The sequence below is a fragment of the Lepidothrix coronata genome, unplaced genomic scaffold (assembly GCF_001604755.1).
Source record: "Lepidothrix coronata isolate B3197 unplaced genomic scaffold, Lepidothrix_coronata-1.0 Scaffold182, whole genome shotgun sequence".
In the NCBI taxonomy this organism is placed as follows: domain Eukaryota; kingdom Metazoa; phylum Chordata; class Aves; order Passeriformes; family Pipridae; genus Lepidothrix; species Lepidothrix coronata.
In genome coordinates this window covers 665,450-689,910 of record NW_016690362.1, presented here as the reverse complement: position 1 = coordinate 689,910, position 24,461 = coordinate 665,450, and the positions used below count along the sequence as shown (strand labels likewise).

At 43.4% G+C, this 24,461-nt stretch overlaps 2 protein-coding genes across 3 annotated transcripts in view; one reads left to right on the top strand and one right to left on the bottom strand.

The window, feature by feature from the left end:
- Positions 1-22,278, top strand: part of TTC9 (tetratricopeptide repeat domain 9) — a 28,366-nt gene extending 6,088 nt beyond the window's left edge. The window contains exons 2-3 of the mRNA XM_017830632.1: positions 15,855-16,037; positions 21,127-22,278. Of these exons, the coding sequence (XP_017686121.1) occupies positions 15,855-16,037; positions 21,127-21,206 (263 nt within the window). The 3' untranslated portion in view covers positions 21,207-22,278. The remainder of the gene's footprint in view (positions 1-15,854; positions 16,038-21,126) is intronic.
- The window catches only part of MAP3K9 (mitogen-activated protein kinase kinase kinase 9), a 130,239-nt gene that overhangs the window by 23,250 nt on the left and 82,528 nt on the right, over positions 1-24,461 (bottom strand). The gene's annotated exons all lie outside the window — the stretch shown is intronic.

Here is a 24,461-nt window from a genome sequence, read left to right as displayed (position 1 = left end):
TACTCCATCTTCTGAAATGCTGTCCTAGAGTTTCCTCCAGCAAAAGTTATGCAGAGTCACAGCGTTAGACCTCCACAGGTTTTCATCAGTGCTGTGCTGAAGATGTTTCAGCTGGTTCAATAAAACCTAGTGTTAAATTCAAACCTAGGTCCCAGTCTATTGCTAAATACACTCATGAGCTCCATGGTTACCACCTTTTCTGAGGGCTGGGCCACCTCTGCATGGTTCAGCAGGTGGACCATCCTTCTTTTCTTGCTGTTCACTTGGGCTCGGGCCCAGAAATTTCTAACCCAACTCCAAACCTCTTTCTCCAGCCTTTCTCCTAGAACTGCCTATCAGTTCAGCAGCACATCCCAAGTTCCTCATCAGTGTCTTCTAGCATTGCAACTGATGCTCCAAGAAGGGAGAATCATCAGAAGTTCTCACATTAGGATTTTAGGATGATAAAGGTGTTGCTGTGAGGAAAGGAACAGTAAAAGTAAACAGAATAAATAAAAGGGGAGGTCTAAATGTTGCCGGTTTGTTCTTGGCATTGTGCCATCTCACAGAAAATAACATACAAAGGACTATGAAATTGAGGGAACAAAATGAAGAAAGGGAGAAAATACATAATAAACTTTTGAGACAAAATACTGGCTATTTATTTTCTTCTTTCTTCTCTCACTTCATGGGTTAGAAACTGATACAGAAGGAGGACAACTGTTTATTAATTCTGGTTTCAGCTTACTCAGATGACCATACCAGTGACTAATACAGAGGGTTAAAATGCTTTGAAAAAGAGTCTGTATTAACTATCATTAACTAGAAAGTTGTTACTAATGCCTGCTCAGAAATCTGTCTTTTTGTTCAGTTCTGAACTGCATCTTGAATGGGAAACAGTAAGCTTAGGACATTGATGGATGAATGCAGGTAAATCTTCTTGTGGTGGCATGGAGTGTTGCTATTCTGTTCCATTTCACAAAGACTGTAGAGTCAGTGCAGTTTCTGAAAGCTTTGCTGGAATTGCTGAAGGTAGACTTGCTTGTGTGAGGCTGGTAGGTCATAGTAGCGTTCTTACACACTTGCCTAGGCAGCTGCAAATGGCATCCATTAAAGGTCCATGGATGGATCTCCAATGGGCTGGAGCAGCAAAATCAGTCTCAGTATAGCCATTCAGACTTTAAGACACTGCTAGAAACAGTAGTAAGACAGTTCATGGAAATGAATTAGGTACGGTCATATTTTCTCTCTGATAACAACCTATGGCAAAAGTGACAGCTGGGAGCAATGATCTTTAGCTGTCATAGCTTGACATTCCAGAGCTCATTTGTTACTATGCATATGCAATAGCTAATGTCATGATCTTCACTTCAAAATCCACTCCATTTTCCCCACTTTCCAAAATTCTTGACACGCCACTGCCCTGAGGCTCATAGGCTGGATAGCACTATCTGTTTGTCCTTGTCTTTGTCCTGTGTACCCAATTCTCCCATCTTATTTCTTGGCACAGGAGTTGGGGCTGCTTACACAGTCCATGCCTCTACCCTTTGAATTCTGTTACTCGCTCTCCTGGTTGCAACACAGTTTGTCAGATATTATGCTCTCCCACGCAAAGCTTTGTCCCTTCCCAGATGCCCCCCATCTCTGCTCTGTCAGTGAGGTCCTCTCATCCCTCTGTGGGTGCTGTAACACTTGCAGGAAGGCAGTCAGTTGGTGCTGGTTACCTGTTTATGTATAACCAGGAGGAGCTCCTCTCTACAACAGTGTGCACGTGTGCAAGCGCGAGACTCTTTTCTGTATATTTACATGCTTTGACATTCACCTTGATAAAATTACCAACTCTTCCAGTCAGAGGCATGAATTTTAACACATGCTTGTCTTGTGTAGCCATGATCACAACTTTGCCCACCCGATTAGCACATACTTATCTGGAAAGCCTTAGCAAGTGTAAGTCACCACCACTGAATGGTTCTGCAACAACCTCCCAACAAGAGTTTTGGGGGAAAAAAAATCTCATGCTGTTTGCACCTCTAAGAGTTGTGGATGTTTGCCAATAAAACCATAATTGCCTGACAAGTCCTGTGTCCCAAGCTCCTGACTGTCATGACATCTCAGTCCTGTTCACTCACGTGTACCATGGTCTAGTGGTTAGGGTGCAGGACTCTCACCGCTGCGACCCGGGTTCGATTCCCGGCCCCCCGGGCAGATGGAGCTCGTTAGCCCTGTGAGGCAATCCATCTAAGAGAAGGTCACTCTAAACAAACCTATGTCCTGGGGACCTCACTGCCACTGTCCAAGCTTGCTTGGCCCCGGCAGATGAACCTCAGGATTAAAGGGTGGGCTCAGTTCAGCGCACGCTGTGTCTCACCTAAAAAATCCACTGCGCAGGCTCGAAGGGTTAATGACCTTTCCCAAATCTTCGCTTGCGAAGACTGGCCATTACCATCAAAAAGGCAACCCTTTACACGTCCCTAGGGGCAGAGAACACCATCCTTACATTGCTGCATAAGCTTTTCAGGACACAGGACACTGATTGTTGCTTGCAAGGCTACAGCACTTTTCCTTCTCCAACACATCCATGCTTGACAGGTCAAATCTCTGTCCTACTAAAGCAAATACCTTTATAGCCACTGCTCAGCATTCCCTTTCTTTCTTTAGCAGGAGCACTGCCCACTGCATTTACTTGCTGCCAGTTTAAGGGGCTGTCATGTAGATTGTTCTGCATCAATGGCAACAGCATCTCCTTCCATATCAGAGTGGCAGACAGCAAAACTCTCTTGATCCAGCCATCCATCCAGTTGCCTGGGAGCTGCTGGAAAGAAGCAGCTGGGTCAGCCAGCAAAGAGCCACCAAATTATGTTCCTCAAATTTTGATTCCAAAGCTCCTTTGATGCCCTGATTACAACTGTCATTTTCCACACCTCTGATGTTACTTTGGCCTGGCCACATCAGGGACATCTAAAGAGCTCATTTCCTACCTGATGAAACTCAAGTGAGGTACCTTGAGTATAAGTAACTTTATTCTTGCTGTAAGTCACCTTATTCCATAAAGCAAGAGGGTTCAGGGCCCTCTAGGTAGAACCTAACCAGGCAGTGGTGGAAATTCGCTACCCATCTGATGTGTCTGTGAGGCTTAGCTTAAAATGTAAAGACTGATTTCAGATCAGCCCGGTTGCATGCTGCTTATCTTTGGCCTTTTCCAACTTGAAGACTTAACTCCAGACAGCAGAGCTGTTTACTGCTACTTGAAGAAGAAGGAGAGGAGAATACAAAACAAGCAGTGGGGTATCCTTGCCCTGCATATTCCCCACTGTAGTGTATGGGAGAGGAAATTTACTCCCCAAAGCAAATTAAAAGCAGAGGAAGTGTCTGGGACTGGAAAAATTACGTCAGACTTTTAGTGCTCCCTTTGTCTATTCCTGGACCAATGTGACTAACAAACATCTACCTCCAGTGTGCTGTGTTATCCCTGCAGTCACCATATAATCCAGAAATTCACCCTGAAATGGAAAGCATCTTTAAGATATAAAGAACGATCTTTCAACCAGTTGCAGGTAAGAAGCTGCGAGAATTCACATTCCTCTGCTTCAGTTTTGCTCCCAGAGAGGGAGAGGGCAGAAAGATTTTGTTTCATCTACACTTTCAGAGAATAAATCCATGCAATGGCCATAGCCTCTCCCAAACAGAAGCTGCCCACAGAGGCATCACCCCACCCAGTTGATCTTACAGAATCTGAGGTCAGAGAATGAGAGAAGGAGTCTGTTAGGGTACTCTGGAAAACCATAAGTTAACCCTAGCTATTGTTCTGCAAAGGCACTTTTTTCTTGTCTAGTGATTCAAAAGGAATCAAATCAAAATTTCTGCACCATGCCTATAGCAATGATTCTCTCATCAAACACTGTGGTGCAAAGTTAAGCCTCAACTCCTTTAGTCACCATATATTTTTAATACTAGGATAATTCAAATCCCAGATTACTATCCTCTTAAATGCTTTGCAGTGATTAATTCCTCAAGACACAGTAGTGTGTTCATGTTGCAAGGAAACCAGAGCAGCATAAGATCCTCACCTATACTGGAAATACAAAGCAAATGGATTCATTCTCCTTTTTACATTCTCTAACAACTGTGATGGAACTCAAACTGAGGCAGCTTAGGAGCTTTGCTCATGGGGTGGGGTGGTAAATTAAATTAATAGATTAATACAAAGTAATTTTTAAACCTCAGGTCTGATTAACTTGGGAGTACAGTGCCAGAAAGTATCATGGAGTTAAAGAACCTAATAAGGTTAGAAAAGAAGGCTTAGACATATAACTAATCAGAACACTCACTGCCCTATTAAATAGGATAAAAACGGTAAAGCAAATATTACATTTTCATGCTTGAGAAGCACTGCTAACCGGTTTGAATTTTTGAATAAACTTCTCCGAGATTTTCATTTCCCTGTCCATGGCCATATCACATAAGTGACTCATTCTGTGATCCAATAGCATATTCACATCCTTTTCCTCTTCGGTTGTTTCCTCACAAATTCTAGCAAAAATTCTTAGTAGTCCCAAACAGCACAGTCTTAAATTTTGTATCACCAAATTCCATCCCAAATGAATTTATTGCTGTGTACCAGGTCATGTAGTTCTTTTTATATCACACTGTCATCCTCATCCCTTTTGACAGTATCTTTGAACTTGACAGTCAGTAGGTCACTCTGACTTTTACATAGGGTTATTAATAAAACACTAAACAAGCTCCATTCTGAAATTAATTTCTGAGGTATTCTACTAGTGATCTCTTTGCAGACCAATATGCTTGTCAACAGAACCCATTTCAGTCTCTTTAGCCATCATATAATTCTTGTACTGTATCTTCACCTTCCTTAACTTAACCAAAAAGCTACAGTCAAGACAGAGAATTCTACCGATTCAGTATAATGATTCCAATGTTCATAGTGCCTGAAAACAGCCTCTCTATTTGAGGTGGAGGTTACCCCAAGTCAGACACATACTCCTACCTCGTTCTTCCACTGCCAACAATGCATTGCACGGACATGATTTATGAACACTTTGGGAGTGATCTGAGATCTTTACCTGAAGCACTTTGCCACAGCTTATATTAAAGAGCAGACATTAGAGTTCTGGCTTATGCTCCTGCACAGTTCAAACCCTTACTTTTTCAAGTAAATAATATACTGAATAATCCCTCTGGTCTTTAGTTTATTTGTTTTCAGCCTGATTTCCAAAGGAAATTAGTCGTAAGCATGTATGTTTTCTGCAGTCTGCCTGTCAGTCCCCTCTCAGTAACTTTCAAACCTGTTGGCCAACTAGATTTGATGTGTCAGTGATACAAAGTTCGTATGATATAAATGGAGGACAGGGAAGAGGTAGGGACACTAGAGGGCCAAATACTTGAAAGGGTGAGGCTTAAACTCCCTTTACGTGGTCTGTCAAAGCTCAGGCAGATGACAGCCTGGCACAACCAGGGTTAGTTCGCTGTTGCTGACAAACCACTCTTCTCTGTAAGTTTCTTTCATGCATTTTTAAGGAAAATAAGTTTGAGACCTTTGTTTTACACCTCTCCCTCTTCAGTTATTTAGAAAACAGTTGACTTGGGCATCCTTGCCTTTTTGATTTTGTCAGTTGTTCTCCCCTCCATCCCTCCCACAGAGGCCATAAAGGTTTCTCTCTGTTTCAAAACATCATTAAAAGGGAAAGGCTACACTGGACCTGGATAAAACATGTGAATTAGTAATTAATTTAATGAAGGAAATGCTCCTCCTCATTTGACATCTCCATGTTGCCAGATGATTCTTTTCAGCTAGGGAGCGTTCAAGACAAAACTAAAAGCATTTCAGTCCCTATCAGTTATACATGGTACGAATATACAAAGAGGTGGCCCCAGGGCAAGCCTGCTTTCCACCCCTTAGCAGACTCTGCAATGGTCAGCTCTTTCATGTGTCCTGGGAGGTGAACTGTGAGCCACCACAGGGCACAGCACACAGATGTTATGCAGCCACGTCATCGTGGCTTGTAGTACAGGATAAAGTGCTAGCTTTCATCCCAGATTGAGCTTGCTGCAGGAAACCAGGCTTGAGGCAATCATGGCACACACAACTGTCTGTGACTTCATTTGGGAGTCTTCAAGCTGTTCCAGCTGCATTTCACAGTACTGTTGTCAGTTAATTTGAACCACTGTGAGCAAAGGATGCTTTTCTCTTCAGTAGAGAAGGCAGCTTGAAATCCACCACTTCTTCCAAAGTGCCTCCCTATTTACAGAAATTGCCTCCTTGTCTCAGATGGGTTTTAAAAAAACCACCATCCTTCCATTCATCCACTTGATTTCACTGTTTAATATGTTCTGGTGAGAATGATGGCACTTCTTGGAGTTGGACTGCTGCTGAATACCAGACACTTACTGGATGGTTGTCTGGTGTTGCTGATCACTGATAAAATTCTATGTACTTTTCTCTTGTGAAAACAACTCAAGAGACAAGATTCCTTCAGTGGATATCAATAGCAACAGGAGGCCAGAGGAGGAAAAGGTACGATGTAGAGAAGGTACCACAGTGAGAGAGTAAAGCAACACGAGGTGAGCAAAAGCAAACAGCAAAGAAGAGGCACTGGAATAAATAGCAACTGGAACAGATCCGAAGGCTAAGCATTTGTAATTGACTGGACTAGACTAGACTAGATGAGTACTGATTTTAAAAGATAAAGACAGGTCAAAGATTACTAGATAAGTCAGAGAGGAGGAAACCTCCAGGGTGTTTAACTTGAGAAATCAACAATAGCAGCCTTGGCAAAAACAAACAGAAGGAACTTCCGTCTCTTCTAATGTGGCTACAGTAGGAGCTAGTATTTATAGAATCAAAATTATTTAGTAGTTAAAAGGTGACTGAAGCTCTTGCTCCACCAGTGCTTTGATAGGACTTTGCTCCTACCTCTGGGAAAAAAACAAAGGCATGCATATTAGAAGATGATCTTCTTCACATGAAGATCATCTCCATGTGAAGCTCTTTAGTTTGGTAGAATAAAGATTTGCTGGTACACAGCTGAAGGCAGATTTTGGCTTCAGACAACAATTCTTGTTTGCATGACATCTAGGTTTCAACTACTGCTTTAATATTACCACAGCTAAGAATTTTCAGTAAGCCTCTGGTTTTATTTTGAAGGACCAGTAACTACAGAAAGTGGTAGGTCAAAATACTCTTTTGAAACAGAAGCTATGGGGATCAGATGAAAAGTTGGCTGAAATTCCTTGCTTCTCAAAGCTTTGGCCCTCTGAAGGAAAACTGCAGTATTATATCACTGGATTCATGACAAAAAAGAAGCACAAATCACCACAAACTTACCTTAAAAGTAGCTTAGGAAACATAATTTAGAAATAATGAACACTTTTAAATAACTGTGCTCTTCAAAACTACAGAATTCTGAAAATATGGGGATATAAACACATAGCAAAAGCTAGCAGTCATGCCAGCTTTGACTTAAATGCTCACCTGTTCACGTGTCCTGCTAAGATGTTGGTCTGACATCCTCCAACAGGACCTTCTGATAGGAATTCGCACTAAATGGCAGCTGTCAAGGACAACTCAGGATTGTTTATGCTCTGATTGTTACAGGACAATCAAGAATGGGACTGAAGAGTTGTCAAGAGCCTTCTATCCATACCCATGTGTGGTACAAGTGTACAGATAAGACAATATCCCAGATAACTTTTGCTTAAGCTGTTCATAAACACTTGGAAATCTAGAAACCTTAACAACTTTCCCAAGCAATCTCTTTCAAAGCTTCTTTCTCTTTACCGCTATAAAGTTTTTCCTAGCTGAAATGTAAGCCCTCTTCTTACTTCATGAGTACAAGAAGAACAGATAGTATCCTGGTTATGCCCTTCTTTGCATTTGAGTTGGGTTTTTTTCTTTTTATGTAGATGATCAGAGTTAGCCTCTCTTCTCTCACTGTCTCCTTGAGGGCTTATATTCTGTCCTCTCTGGACCATTTGTTATTGTCAGGGTCCTCCTGTGGATTTTCAGCAGAATTGTTTTCCAACCAACTGTTCCCCTGCTGTACTTACACAGTGGGGGGCTTTCCTGCCTAACTGTAGGACTTTTAACTTTCCCCTGTCAAATTACATCCTATTTTTATCAGGACACCACCGATTTGTGAGGGTCCTTTGAAACTTTACCCATATCTTCCAGCAGACACCAGCTCCTCACATCTAGGTGTTATCTGCAAATTGACAAGAAGTCTGCAGTCTGTCATTTAGGTCTTTATTGACAATGTCAAATACCATGGGGCCTAGGACAGATCAGTGCAGAACCCTACTTAATGTTGCTTTTCATTTTGTTAACAAAGTTAAGTCTATTCATTGACACTGTGCTCCTTCAACCTGCTTGAGAAAATGTCACTAAAATTTGTCATTTGAGTAGCGTAAAAGCCAAGATATCTACTGTTTCTCTTTTACCTTCAATATTGATTACCCTATCACAAACTGAAGTTAAACTGATCTGTTCTGGCAGCTCATATTAGCTGTTACTTATCTTCTTGTTATCGGCCCTGTGCATTCCAAAGGGAGGCAATAGGCAGAGTCCTAGGGTGGGCTACCAGCCACAGAAAGCCTGACACACAGGCTCAGCAGCTCCTTTGAGAACTACTGAATACCTTTTAATGTGTACGATGGTGGAAGCATCAGCATACTTCAGTCGCTACCACTGCCTCTCTCTCTCTCTCATAGAAAAGCTAAATGGAGTGGTGAAGTCAGGGTCCTTCTTCTGGAAGAGGTATGAAGGACTCAGGAGCAGCAGAGAACTGAAAGAGACCGTGCTACATATTATAAGGAAAGCATGGCCAGGATGGCAGGATGGGGAGGAACAGTTGGTATCTGTTTACAAATTGAGAGTCAGGCTGAGAAGAGGGGGAAGGCAGTTTGGAAGAGGTGGCTTACTTTGGGCTCTCCAAACATTTGTGGATCCACACTTCATTTAGCATTAATCCCCCCCTATGGGGAGAGACAACCTGTCATATAGTTTGGATTTTAATTTTCCACACGTTTCCTTGTAAGCAGAAACATACGGGCATGTTTAGACCTTTTTGGTACCTGGAGAGGAATAAATGAGAGCCACTGGCTGGAAAGTTTTACCATCATTGTGATATTCCCTTTTCATCCCATTAAGGTTGTCTGGGAACTAGGAGTCAGCTGATCAGATTATTGCCAGACATTATCAAGCTGTCTATAATTAGCTTTTTACTGGTGAGAAGCCAGAAAATCCTCTTTGTTTGCAAGCTTGGACTATAGAGAAAGAAGAAAAATATTTAATGAAAGAGATTGTTTGGAAACTGTGGATCCTAATTAGTATCTGAGTCTAGTAGTGAAACTGCATGCAGCATTTCTCTGAAAAAAAGATGCTTTAAGCATCCTCTTTTGAGGAATGCTGCGTTGCATTCTTGAAAGGCGCAGCATGTGTGGAGCTCTGTGCAGATATGGATGCTTTACTCTGTTCCTTTGGCACAGGTTTCTTACACTGAGCATGTTATATGGCTCCTTTTAGTGCCAATCTGTATTGAAAATTTAATACAAGATCAAACATAGGTTAAAAATCGGGCTATGCCTTCTTACAGGTAGGCTGTGCAGCTTGCCAACTCAGGATCAGTAACTTCAACTTGAGAGAAATTTGGATAAGTATTCAAATAGCTAGTTATTTTTATGCTGTGCATTAAAATTACAGTAGTTTAAGTCCAAGGTGACTTTTAAACTAAGATAACCCTTTACATTTTCAGCATCATCTTATGAGTCACATTACCTGATTTATTTTAGAAGCTAATTATATTCAAAATACTAACACATGACTTACATTTTTAGTCTCATGTAGTAATGGTATTCCTTTTAATTCTTCCAGTGTACACTGTAAGCTCCATGTGCTTTTTGTAAACACCATTTACACAGTCTGCAGCACACAGAGATTAATGATACATCCATTAGTGGCATGGTTAGAAGGTTGCTGTCTATTCCAAGACAAATATTTTTCCTTTTTTTCCCCTCCTGGTTTGTTGTTATTGTTGTTATAGTTCAATACTTTTTCTTCCCAAATATTTCAACCAGAACTTATCTCTACTATCTTTTCTCTTTTCTGAGGAAGAGCATCACCATGAAGGATGTGAGGTCTTCTGAAGTACAGGACTTTCCTAGTCTGCCCAATTAATTTGAGTCTTAGATATGAGAACAAAGCCTGTTCAATGATATATATATAAAGGTCTTAATGAAATGTCTGAATAAAAACCTGAAGCAGTAATATCAAAGTATTAATCATGTTCCCAAAGTAGAACCAGAGCAAGAATATGCACCATCTTCCTGCAATTTAAACATATTTTCAGTGAGCTGCTGGCTGCTATACTTAAGGTGAGATCATATCTGAAAGCAAAGCATTTTGCAGAGTTTAACTGTGCTTATTTCTGGGAATGACACTGTCAGTTTGTGAAACACAGATTGAGTTTGTAGTGGCTCGAGTACCTAGCACTTGCTAAAGAGTAACAATCCACATAGGTTGTTAAACTTCAGTGATTGAGTCAAGAGTAAATACAGTAAAGAGGGAAGATCCATTTCAGGTTTAAGCAGTACTAGGTTTAGCTACTTCTCTCTGCATTGCAACCAAACAAATCAATACAGGCTGTTTTTTTCATTCTAAGGAGTGGGAAAAAACTAAGGTCATTTGGATGCAGACCCTTTTGCATGGATATATGAGAATGGTTCAACCACATGACTTACCATTAGCTCTTGTATAGGACACCTGCTCCAGTCTCCAGGGAATATTTGCAAGGGCTGGCTTGCAGCACTGCAGGTTACTATCCCTTGGCGAGTATAGCCAGCAGAGAAAAAAGGTGATTACAGCAGGAATGTGACTGGGGTTAAGTGATCTGCCAGAGGAGCTACTGCCATACATAGCTAGGGAAGCTGGTTTCCTCTGCCTGTATTTCAGTGTTATAAATGCTCCTCTTGGTCTCCAGGCTGGCTGCACTGTGTTTCCTTAGCACCTTGTCCCAAAGTCTTAATTCCACTTCTCTGCCCAGACTTTGCCTCCTCAATAGACCTCAGCTCCCAACTCCCTTTCACCACTACCCCTTTCTGTGCCTCTGTCCCCACACTACTCTCAGCTGCACTCTTCCTCTTGCAAGCATCTGTCTTTCTGTCATATGTGAAACTTGATTTCCACTTTCTCCTTTATTCCTGGGACCGGTAAGCCAGTAAGAGGATTTTTGTGCTCTCAAAGTTTCCAAATCCCCACTTTTTCTAGATCAAATTGTGACCCGGGTGGACTAAATATTTAAAGGATTTGGGTACCAAATTCTAAAGCATATCTCTACAGTATACAGTACCATACTGGGTTTTATTTTTAGTTGGCCAGCTATAGATTACCGAGAGGATAACAGAAGGCACCTGCTTGACACAAGCAATATCTGCCAGATTTCCATTTGCAAAGCCAAACAGTGAGGGAATGAGATGCATCCAAAGAGACAGTCACCAGAGATCTTTAAGGAGATATGTTTCCCTAGCCTGTTTTTCAAAAATACCTGAACTGTCTTGGCTGACATTTTCCAAAAGCAGACATCAAAGGCAGATATTGCACATGGAATATTTTAGTCCATAAACTTAAAACCCAACAATTTACAGGTTACCCTCTCCTAATGGAAGGCACAAGGCAATCTTAAAAACAGGCAGTGTGACCAGCTTACCTGAGTGATAGCGAACAGCATACAAGACAGGAGTTTGGGAAACATTAACTTGCAACCCAAGATCCTCCTGTAAGGCAAAGGCATTTTCATCTCCCAGAACAACAGCAAATGGATTCCTGTTATGACTAACGCAGTGTGCTGAGCCGAAGGATCCTAGGGTAGGGATATGCTAATGCTGCTTGCACAGCAATTTGTCCCATTTGCTTAAGTGTTCTGTTAACATGGATGGGTCTCAAGCCTTGCCTATAATGGGAATTTAGCCACTGGTATACAAAGTGTCTGGACGATTGTTCTGGCATGCAGATTTACCCTTTGGTGAAAATTGCCAGGTGAGCAAGGCTCTTGATATTGTTGTTCAATATCTCTATGTTAAAACCTGGACATGCTACTCCCAGACTTAGTTCTTAGCTCAGCCAAAATTAGAAGCCAAAAGTTCAGGCCAAACTGAGCTATTTGTGTAACCTGCAGAGGTATTCACACAGAAGAGGTTTCTGTGATAAGATGCTAAATGACAGCACTTTCAGTTGAACTTTGTTTTGCGGGTTCAGAGAGCAGCTGTAAAAGCGAGGAAAGCTGAAAAGTAAGGGTATTTTTTTAGTAAGAGACTCTAGTCACCTCTTTATAAGGGCTGCTAAGAAAGAGAAAATGGAGTGACTTGATCAGAATCTCATAGTACCAATGCAACAAGGAAACACAAGCTTTTCAGGGTAGCAAAGGTGTGGCTAGTTAATTGCAGCTAAACAAAAAAAATCAGGATAGAAATGTAGTGATGTTTCTTAAACAATTAAAGTAATTAGCCTTTGAGAGAAAAGGGTGGTCATGGATCTTTTCTCACTGGCACTGGTCAAGCCTAGATAGCTTCCTGAAAGATCTTCTGGAATTCAAAATTACTTTAGGGTGGAATAAAATAGAATTCAAACCCGTCAACTGCCAAGATTTTAGTTACAACTTCCCACCATTGCTAACCACAGCTGGTGGTAAAGGTTAAAGGTGTAGATGTATTTTGGCTCTGCAGGTGCTTTAATCTTTGTTTTGCCCAGCCTTGTGCTGAGCAGGGATATACAAACTATCTCAGTTATCTACTGGTACCAGATTGGTATGGCACCTCTCAAATTGTTGCAGCTTATGGAGCTGGCTGGCATAGATTTGAATCCACAAATTAAAATGTACCAATCTAGGCTTAACATTCCTCTTGTGAAGAAAACCAGACAAATTTCCTGTTTCCTTGCTTAAACATCAGCAGTCACTTGGGAAGTGTGATGGACAGGGCCCTTCCTGTGGAGCTAATAGCATTAACCTTCTCCCTGTTCCCATGGCACATTTTACCCAGTAGTTGCAAGATGGCTATTTTATTTTATTTTATTTTATTTTACAGCAGGTGGGGACTCTTCAGCACTACATGACATACATGGTTTTAAAAATTAAAAGTTACTTATTGTTTAACCTGACACAATAAATCAGCTGCCAAATTGCGAATGATAACCAAATACGGTGGATAACTATCACATGCTGCAGGAAGCAGGACAAGCAACATTTCTGAGTTGGGGAGATGTAGCCACTAGATGCTGTATTACAATGACTGTGAGACTTGCAGGGAACAGAAACAGACTGTAGGTTTGCATCTGCAAGTAAACGGCACCGTTCTAATCACCAAAGAGCTACTAGAGCTGATGCAGTGCACAATCAAGCCCACTGAGTTTTGAGAAAGTAGGAGGAGGATCTGAAGAAACCTCTAGGTTTGGTCTTTCTCAGTGAGCTCTGTTCCTCAGAGGGATTCACTGGGGGCCTATTATGAACATAGAAGGAGGGTGATAAAGTGTTTGTTGTGGTAAACAAGTACTCCCAGCCAGAGTTGCACGTCTGTTTAGGAAAACAATACATTTTCAAAACAATTCTCCCCTGACTGAATTAGGTAGTAAGTACAAGAATTCAATGTCTCTTCCATTTCTGAAAGCTGAATTACTAACAGCCTCAATATTTGCATTGGATCACAGTCGATTAAGATCATTTCAGTCCACCAAGAACTGAAAACATGCGTGTCTAAATATTTATAAGGGAGATACTCCCTCCAGGTTCATTTCCAACAGCCGTTTCCAATGCTGGGTCTCCAAATGGCCAAATCTTCCAGCAGAACTGTTTCCTGCACATCCATCTGCTCGCTCTGTTCAGATAAACACGTCTCTCCTGCTAGCCATGTGGTACTGACTTCTCTTCACCGTGTACATAGTTAGTGGGGATGCCCTGCAGAAGCTTTACTGTGAATATGAGTCACAGAAAGAACCCAGCTGGATATCTGGAAACCCATTTTGGTTTGTGAATTAGCAGGATGTGGGAGAGTTTTTCTTTTCTTTTAAATCAGTCCATGAGGCAAGTCCAATATGGAATTACTGAGTTAATATATACGAATAAACTGCCTGTCATTTTTCACAGAGGCATTTCTATGACTCTAACTGGAAATGCCAAGTAAGAAATGAACAGAGAGACTGAAATCCACCCCCTAGTTGCTCCGAAAGGCAGTTTCACAGAACATGAAAGGCTGGCTCAGATTGGCAGTATGCAGAAAGCTACTGCCACTGCTGTACATGCTGCTGATCAGCAGATAAACAAAGCAATCCTTTTTCCAGGGTGGTAAAGCCAGTAGTAAATTTACACAGCCATCTTTTTAATAGCTTTGAAAAATAAAGGAAAACAAGGCACAGTCATTTCAAGCTTCATTAGAAACAGAGTAAGAAAAATCAATGTGTGACAAATAGGAAGGGACAAACTTTGGATAAGGAAATGCTGCTAAGCTTTTAAAAACATACATGTTTTTTAACTGGCAATCAAATAGCAAGCAACCGTCTTTTGAAATACCTGTGCACATTAATGGCAGGAACTGTTAAAATATATTGACATTCCATTATTAAAGCAAATGGGACAAAGCTCTGGTTACTAATGGCTGCATCACTCAAACAAATGTACCAGCAGTAGGGCTAGTTCTGCAGTCCTTGTTCAGCACATCTGCACCATCGGTGCTCTGCTGGTAAAAGCCTGTTTATGATTGTTCCTGGTAAGGTCTTTAAGTTTTAAATGTGTAATTGGATTAGGAATGTGTTCTGTCCATGTTAAGTGATCATAGTCTTGGACTAATTTATGTTGGAAGGAATTTTAGGAGGTCATCTAGGCAACTTCCTGCCATTGAAATGTAAAGTGAGATACAGAGAGGGTGTAGGGCTTATATCAGGGGTGCAGGGGAAGAGGATCAAGAACTCCATCACATTCTTAACCCAGCATCATATCCTCTCACCTGCAGTTACCATGCAAAAAGTGAAATCTGGCTATTCTTTGGTGTCACCTGAACTGTGATGACTTGGATTTCCAGGAGCAGTGAGTCTTCTCCTTGCCAGAGACACACTGAGTAACACCACCTGCCATGGGAAATTTCTCTCCATGCCCTGGCACTTGACACTGCCAACCTCTGAACTGATCCTTGTAGTGGCATTCTGCCTTCCTTCCCCAAATTGTGTCAATCCCAAAGTTGCCTTGGAATGCAGCTCTAGATGGGCTTATTTTTGGTGGCAACACATTCCAACAGGGCAGAGCCCCTTGTTTTCTATAGCAAAACTCCCTACAGGATCTCCTGGATAAAAGATAATTACATACTATTTTTAAACCTAACAGCCTTGGATTAAGCCATATAAAAAATTTGATCCAATTTATCCCCCTTTTTCTTGTCACATAACAGTTAGACTGCCTTTTTGTATATTTTGGAGCTGCATCCCTCAGTCTGAGAAGCAATGTCACTGCAAATGAAGCCAGCCACTGCCACGAGATTGTGTGGCATTCCAAAGCTGCAGAGGGTCATTTATGTTCTCCCTCTCTGCCCCAGTGTTGTGTCTGTGTGTGTGTGCATGCATGTGTGTGTATGTGTGTCCCAGGAGTAACACAATCCCTTTGCTTTGCAATGCCAAAAATAGAAGCATTGGTATTTAAATTGCAAACAATCGCAGGGTTTGGCAAACAATCCATATGACTGCACCCTTTCTGAATCATGGGGCTGAGTCATTTCCCTCACCTAAGTTGCTCTCTTCTCCCGCAGTTTGCAGGAGCAGGGATAAATAAGGCACTAATGTTCTCCTGTCTGTCTGTCTGTCTCCCTGTCATACCCATCCCCTGCAGCCTGCCTGCTCCAGGCCGAGCTGGTGAATTACGAGAGGGTCAAGGAGTACTGCCTCAAAGTGCTTCAGAAGGAGGGCGAGAACTTCAAGGCGCTCTATCGATCGGGAGTGGCATTTTACCACCTGGGTGACTTCAACAAGGCCCTCTACTACCTGAAAGAGGCAAGATCCCGCCAGCCGACAGGTATGGGGAGGGGAGCAAGGATGTGGCTTTGCACTGAGTGCTTTTGTATTCCTTTTCATGAGACTTAGTCTGTCCCTGACTTGATTGCGTTGATTTCCACAGGGATGAGCATGACTCACTGTGTATCCTTTGCTGCACTCCCCTTCAAGCACTCTTGGGTAGTGCAGCAAGGTTGCAGTGCCCAAAGATTAACCATTGCCAAGGCTGCAGCATGACCTGGAAGATGACAGCATTGCTGGAATGTGGTGTGGAGGGAATTCTACCTAGTTTATTTTTGAAGAAGAAAGCAGGATGGAGGAGGGTGTACCCTGACCATTATATTTTCTGACTCTGAGAAAAAGCTTTTTCCCCTTAGCAATGCCAGGAGACTATTTGTAATCTTCAATAGCTGTGCCTTCCATCATCTCAGTAAAGATAGTTTGATCAAGGAGACAGACATTTACCCACAAAGCAGTCATCAGGATGCTTCAACTTTTGCCATGAAATCAGCCAATTGCCTGTTAAGTATCTGTCATCCATCTGTCAAAACCTTACAGTTCATTTGGGGACAGCAATGAAATTGTATATCCAAACAACTTAACCTTGCTAGAACAACCATCTTTATGCTAACCTGCCCAGCCTCAGAAGGCAGGTGGAAGGCCATGAGGCAGAGTTATGGGGGTTTTTTTAGATAGTAATAGGGACATAAAACAGCACTATGGAAAATTAAAGGGTCACAAGAAAGCAAAATGGAGGCCATGTGCAAAGAAAACACACAGAACGGCTCTTCAGCTGAACCTGAGAGGAAAGAGGGAGAACTGGGTGTGAAACAGGAGCGAACCTGGGTCCTGGCAGAGCATGGCGGAGCTGATATTCATTGAACTAGAGGCGATAAGGGAGGCTGTCAGAGCTGGCTGTGCTTGATATCCTACAGGAATTGGCCCTGCAGGGCTCCTGCAGTGGCTGTGCCCTGGAGGAGCATCAGGGAGGGTGTGCTTGAGGGTGTGCTGGGATCTCCTTCCTCTTCCACTTCCCATAAGGGTGCTTGGTCCCATCTGCTGTGCTTGGCCATGGGCTCCGGGCAGTCTGACAGCACAGCTGTGCACCCCACACTCCCAGAGCAAACGTGTTTAAAAGCTCAGTTTAGCCTATTTTAGTTTACAGTGTGCCCTTCTGCTTTCAGCCCCTGCCAGAACCAGGAAATGGAGAAGCATATGCAAGAGAAAAATAGTCAGTGGAAAATAAGAAGTTATCCTAACCTTGAGATTTTGACTAGGCTCAGATGTGAAAAATTACTTTTAGCTGAACCACTTTGCTTCCATTTTTTTAAATATATGTTTCTGTGCTTCTCTACCCACCCCCCCTCGTGATACTATTTATTTGGTATTCCTCATTGCTTCTTGAAATAAATACTAATTTATTCAACAGCAACAACTTCAAATACCACACTTGCAACAAAAATGTACCAGAAAGTGTCCCTAAAGGCCCTTTATGTATACAAAACCAGTTCTGGCCTTCAGCTCTGCATCAGAGACTCTTTCCTGTTATTTGTAGACCATTCAAGGCTGTTGTTTCACTGTTTTATTTATGATTATAGAAAACTTGGAGGGTATTCAGGGGGAAAGAATTGAGCATGTACAGTAAGAAAGGATGTGACTGTTAAAACACAGCAGTAGAAATCAGGTAACACTATCAAGAATTATTATGTGACCAGGAATAAGTCAGTGTCTCCACTTTTAGTATCTCCATCTGCAAAGTGTGATTGCTTTCCTTTATCTGAGGTTTCACTAGGCTCACTGGTAAAAGCACTTGTCTGTTATTACAGATATGTTCTGTGTGTTCTTTTTTTTTTCTAATAAGGAATGTTTTTGGCACAAATCACTGGTAGTTATTCTCTTTGGTGGGAGAGATTTTGTATGGTAAAGAGGAATTAGTTAGCAAAGGGTTTTACTGTTCTAAAGGGCTGTCAGCACAGCAGATCCCTTATGGCTATTTACTATCTATCCAGGGTAAAGGAAGGTTGGGTTGGGCCTGATTTCTTGTTCTGCCTCCAGACAAAAATCACAAAAGCAGATGGAACTAACACAAGATAATTGTATAACCCTCCTTACTCAGGGAGAGGGAAGCTATTGTTAAGTCATGTAAAGTATGCATGGAGCCCTCTGTGATCTCAGTGTGCAGAGGCTGGCGCAAGATAGGCAGCCAGACACGCACCTTGCTGCAAGCCTTTCTCAGCCCTCTCACACTGGGGTGGATTGTCAAAGCTGGTACTGACTGGGACTGGGACCAGGACCAGACCATTAGCTAATATCAAATACAGGTCTCTGCTGGCCCTGTGCTGAGAGCCCACCTTCAGACATCCCATGGGCTGCCTGTACAAGATGTTTCCTGTGCTGTGTGGGGCAGGCTCGTGGCCGCACTGGGGCTCTGCTTTCCTGGACTCCGGCAAATCAGAAGTCCTGGGAACAAAACCCAGGCCATGGTGTCTGCACAGAAGATAAGCAATTGGGCTTTGAAGCTACAGGAGAAGCAGAAATGACCTTTAAAACGGCATTAGGCCACACTGCAGAGGGACACAGGCACAGTCCTAAGAGCCAGGAGACATATTTCCATTGCAGCTTTGCCAATATCTCTTTGCATGGGTCCAGCCTCTCATCTGAGTTGTCCTGTTATTTCCACATCAGCCAAAGGGGATCACTTCTTCACTGAGAGATGAGAGTCTTCTCCTCATTAACACTTTGAAATACTTCCATAGGCAGAGCTAGTATGGTGCAATACTATTTGGTAGAAAAAAACCTCACAAAGATCAGGCTCCACTTCTGTAAACAGAGTGCTGATCTCATTATTTCTTCTTGGTAAACTAGTGGCCTCAAAAATGAAGCAAAACATGCCAAAACCTGCTAGAGAGATTTATAAGTAGCTCACAATAGGAGCATCTCCCGCCATCTATCAGGCTACACCTTATTTTGCCCCTGGCTTTCCAGGCGTGTGGAAGTCTCCCAGATAAGTGAAGCTGTGCCATCAGCAGTCACTACCTTATCTGAAAGCTAAAGGGGGCTGGCAGCCTTTCCTTTCCCAGTTATGCACTGACCCTACTGCCCGCCTCTGCCAGGCGCCGAGTCCCTGCGGGCCCAGACAGGTAGGATTTCCTGACAAGCCCAGGCAGTTATCCCTTTCCTTTTCACCTGCACCAGGCAGGCATTTAGTGCATGCACCTTGGTGGAGGGATGTGTACCCAGAGTGCAGCCCAGAGCCTAGAAGGGCACAGACAGAGAGGCTGCAGTGAGGTGTGGGTAGCACAGCAGGACTCTGGCCAGGCTGTGTGCCCTGTCTTCACACAGCTGGGAGTGAGTCAGCCACCTGCCACCTGCACCCATTTTATTTTAAGTGTAAAATTCAGGGCTACCCCCTCAACTGAGTTTCTTCATTCCAGGAGGCTGCGCAACTAAAATCAATCCTGTTTTTAAAAAAGATGCTTTAAAATTTGCTGGGGTGGTAAGAAATGCTAATGCATGAACAGCCCAGGATGCTGGTGCATCTTGTTTGACACAAGCAACAGCAGAACTTTTTATCTCATTAAGAATGCCCCAAACGGGGCAAGTAGCTTAGTCATCAAATCCCAGCCCCTAGAGTACCTAGGATGATGCAGTTGAACCTGAAGAAGACTAAGGGATACCCATCTCCCCAGAAACAGCTTGAGAAGTCACAACAGCACCACAGTGCCACAGCCCACTGATGCCCCATGGCATGTTTATATGGATATTTTGTATGAAGGGAAACCAGTCCATCTCCCACTGATTCAGTGCTAGCAGAGGGCACAACAGAGATGTCCCTTTCTCATATTTGAAGGAAGCTTTGCACCCACAACTGTGTTGGTCCTGGTGCTGGATGTGTTCCCAGTAATTTGTTCATTGCTTTGAAAGCTCAAGCACTTCCCATTTCCCTAGCTGGGGTGGAGCACATCACTGTTTGGATGAGGAGGAGACAAGATTGGACTGCAGTGCAGTTCAGATTGGTTTCTGAGGATCTATTAAATGGACAAAGCTGGCCCTGGTTGGCTGTCTGAGCAAGGCTCTGAGCAAAGAACCATTTTTCAGCCAATATAGAAGTGAAAGTGCCTATGTTTTTGCTTGCTTGCTTCTGGTCCCACATGGCTTTTGCCACTATGTGGGTGCTGCATGTGTGGGAGGTCACCCTCATGTTAGAAATCAACATGATTTGATAAGGGATTGGCCATGACTGCAGAATCATTGGCTCTCTCTGGAGGCACATACCCATTTAGATCAACCTGTGATTCAGGGTGAACAGGTTCCCTTACAGCTGAGGCCAAGAGGTAAAACAAAACTCACATGTTCTGTGTGGTGTGTTGATGCTCTGAAATGCTGGAACGAAAAAGAGGGCTCAGCTTATCACCTGCACAGTGCTGGGATCTCATAGCTCTCTACAGGGATAATCAGTGGTTCTCTGCCCCTAGAAACTTCATTAGACAGGATAGACACAAGGCAGTATGCAGCATACAGCATATGACAAAAATGCAGATAGTGTTGTGGTGTCAGATAGTGTCACATCATTTTTATATTTCCAAATAGAAAAATTAAGGCAAGCAAGGGTACAAAGAGAATGTGAAGGATGCTCTTCCCAATTCTACTCACCATGGAAGGAGTAAAATAGACTGCAAATGGAATGAGAGTGAAAAGGTAGAGAGCATGAATGTACACAGAACGTCTTTAGGGGCTTGCAAGCAGGCACTGCAGGAAGGGAAGCCAATGGAGGTGTCATTCCACAAGTACGGGAGAGGACGACCTGGATAGTTTCAGCTGTGCAAGTTCCATTGCACTGACCAAGAGTAATCAGAGAGAAGGTAAAAACTAGCTGAGGCAAGACTGTGACCAACAGGAATTATGAGCGCAACTCAGACCAGGTTCTCCAGAACCAAAGCTTCAGGGTTTGGTTCAGAGCCCCTTTCAGCTGATACTGTTCCAGCACACAGCGCTGGAGCTGTGCTGCTCCCCAAGTGATGTACCAAGGATGAAGATGTATCCTGTCTGTCTTCCTTCCACAGGGAGTTGTGTAACCACTGTACCTGTATGTGTGCGTTCTTTCCCTGCAGATACCAATGTCATACGATACATCCAGCTGACAGAGATGAAGCTCAGCAGATGTTCCCAGAGAGAGAAGGAGGCTTTGTGAAAATGAAGTCGCTTCAGTTGAAGTGCCCAAGGGGGAACATTTCCTTCCTAGAAGCTCATTTGGTGGATTTTCCTGTTTGCTCTGCCTCATCCTCATCTCCTCATCCATCCACTCTCCCTTGCTCTTCATTGAATACCAGTTTTGAAAAAAAAGAGACTTAGACGCTGCATATGGCTGCTTGCCAACCATGGTAATACCCCTTCCCCGTGGCAAAAGAGCACAACAACTACAGCCGGCCTTGTTCCCAGACAGCGTCACACACCTGGAGTAGGCGATGCTGGGGGACCTGTCTGGTCTGGAACTGACTGCCTATTACCTATTAAGGAAGCAACCTCAAGAACGACTTCCTGACCAGGCAGGTTGGAGACCAAGAGTTTCCGATCTGAGTGATCACTGGAGCTTGGAAGAGCTAAGAAACCAAGAGGGCCGCTGGTCATTTCACAGGGGACAGCAAATGCCTTTTTACCATCAGTTCCCTCTGCCTGCTTCTCCAGTGTGTGTTATTGGTCTCCAGTGAGAGCTCACGTGCTCCCAGTCTAATGTCAATGAAAACTGTTTCTAAACATCCTCTTAATGAAAGCACAGAGCACCCTATGAACCCCCTGCAGAACTGTCCCGGTGCCAGAGAAGAAGGCTGTGGGCTACCACAGAGCGCTGAATGGACTGTGAAAGCATGGTGTACAGTGTGAGGGAAAAACTGTGAAATAATCCATTAAAGGCAAATAAAAATTATTCATAGGCAACAAGTCCAGGCATTGCTTTTCAGAGGCACCTGTTGCGTTCCCCGTGTCCAGACAGACAACATTGCCTAGTGGTGGGGCAGCATGGGGTGGAGAACGAGGGATATCTTCATTCTTACCTTGGCTCTGCCAATGCCTTGATGTGTGATCTTGGGCAAGTCACTTAGCCTCTTGGTGCCTCAGTTTCCCTATCTGTACATTAGGGATAAAAATACTTCCCTACCTCGCAGGGGTGTTGTGAGGATGTATTAGTTAATGTTTGTAAGTAACAGTACAGTGATGTACAGTGCTAAGTATTATCAGTACATTGGATTGAGGTCTTGATTCTGCCACCTTGTGTTGGTGCTTCCTGTGTCCTGTTTTTTTCTCTTGTAGGAGAACATGGTGCTGACAAACAGGGAAGGACCAAGAGCTTTGGAGCCTATTTCAGCAGTCCATAGGACCTGTTTAGACCTTCTCCAGCAGTTTGACTGTTTCTAAGAGCTCAGGCTCCTTGGCTCAAAGGTCCTTTTCTGAAGCTTCCAGTAATGGGATCAGTAAGTGCCACAAACACATTTCCTGTGTGACTTGCTGCAGCAGTGACCCACAGAGACCTATTTACAGTTGCAGGATGTACATGAGTAGTTTCATCCCATGGCAGTCAGTGTCAAGTGAGTATACCCAGAGTTACTTAACTCAGCCCTCAGCTGAAACATGGAAACTGAAACAGAGAGCTGAACAGAGTTCAGCCAAGTGCTGTGTGCTTTCGTCCCACTGGACATGGTGTCTGCAGACAGTTGGCTATGGCATCCCACACTCCAGCTGTGGTATCTAGCCACACTTTTCTCCAGCCAAAATTTGAAGGAGTTGTTAAAGAAACATCAAGAGAAAAGGCAAATTGAATATAAGCCAACAGTGTGCTGTGGGGGGCATCAGGCACAGCATCACCAGCCGGCTGGGGGAGGGGATTGTCCTGCTCTGCTCTGCAGTGGCGTAGCCTCGTCTTGAATATGCAGTTTTAGGCACCACAATATAAGAAGGATACAAAGCTCTTCGAGAGTGTCCAAAGGAGGGCAACAAAGATGGGGAAGGGCCTTGAGAGGAAGCTGTATGAGGAGTGGCTGAGGTCACTTGGTCTGTTCAGCCTGGGGAGGGGAGACCTCATTGCAGTCCACAACTTCCTCTTGAGGGGAAGTAGAGGGGCAGGCACTGATCTCCTCTGTGGTGAACAGTGACAGGACATGAAGGAATGGTGTAAAGCTGTGTCAGGGGAGGTTTAAGTTGGATATTAAGAAAAGGTTTTTCACCAGAGGGTTGCTGGGCACTGGAACAGGCTCCCCAGGGAAGTGGTCGTGGCACCAAGCCTGTCTGAGTTCAAGAAGTGTATGGACAATGCTCTTAGGCACATGGTGTGATTTTTGGGGTTGTCCTGTGCACGGCCAGGAGTTGGACTTTAATGATCCTTGTCAGTCCTTTCCAGCTCAGGATATTGTATGATTCTATGATTTTATGAAATCTCTGTCATTGTCTCTGAAAAAACTTGTCATATTTTTACATAACCAGTCGTATCCAGCTTACATTAGAGGTGGGGAAGAGACCTTGTTAAAGTGGCATATAAGTCTCTGAAATAAGGCAGACCTACATCAATTGTGTAAAACTTATATCAGCTGAGATGGCACCAGAAGTTCATGTTCCTCTGGTGGGTGGTGGAAGGCAGCTGCTTCCCAAAATTGGGAACACAGTGTGCAGTGACTGTGAAGGAAAGGGCTGTATCCTGGAGGCAGCACAGTCACCTTCTTCAAATGGCCCACGGTTCATACATCTGGACCAGAAATAGCAAGCACCCCTGCCCATCACTACAGATGTCTAAGCAATAAATGGCACTACAGCTGCTGCTAGGAAAAGAATTGCTTTAAAGACAAAGATGACAAATGAGGGAAATTCTGTAAGTGGTTTTAACCAGACCAGAAAATAAAGGTTAGGCAGAGATGTGCTTGGCTGCATGTAAGGTGTACCTGGTACTGTATAAAACAGAGTTAATAAGATTCTGGTTGTCAGATGTATGCAGTCCTCTATATCCTAAATACATCACAGCACACAAATAATTCAAATAGAGGTGACTCTCCCCCACTTCATATTGCTGATGACAGTTCATCCCACAGCCACGTGTCTCTTCATTAGGACTGAAATGAGGATTCATCCTGCAGGCCACACAGGAGGAAAGGACACCACCTACGCAAACAGTCTCTGCCCCAGGAAAGCTCAGACAAGCAGAGGCAGGCTTGTTATTCATGACCTTAATGTAAGAGAAAGGGCATTCTCCAGCCACTGGAGATGTAGATCCATGACTGTCATTTTGTCTCGAAATAATTTTAGCCCTCACAGTGGCTTTACTGACATACTGTCACTGCATCAATCCCATGTATATATTAGTATGAAAAAGGCACTAGTCTCCTCACTAGGCTCTAGTCTCCTCAGTTTTCAGCATCTTTCCCTTCAGGAGCACTGCAAAGGGTGGGAGAAAGGGAAGTTTGTG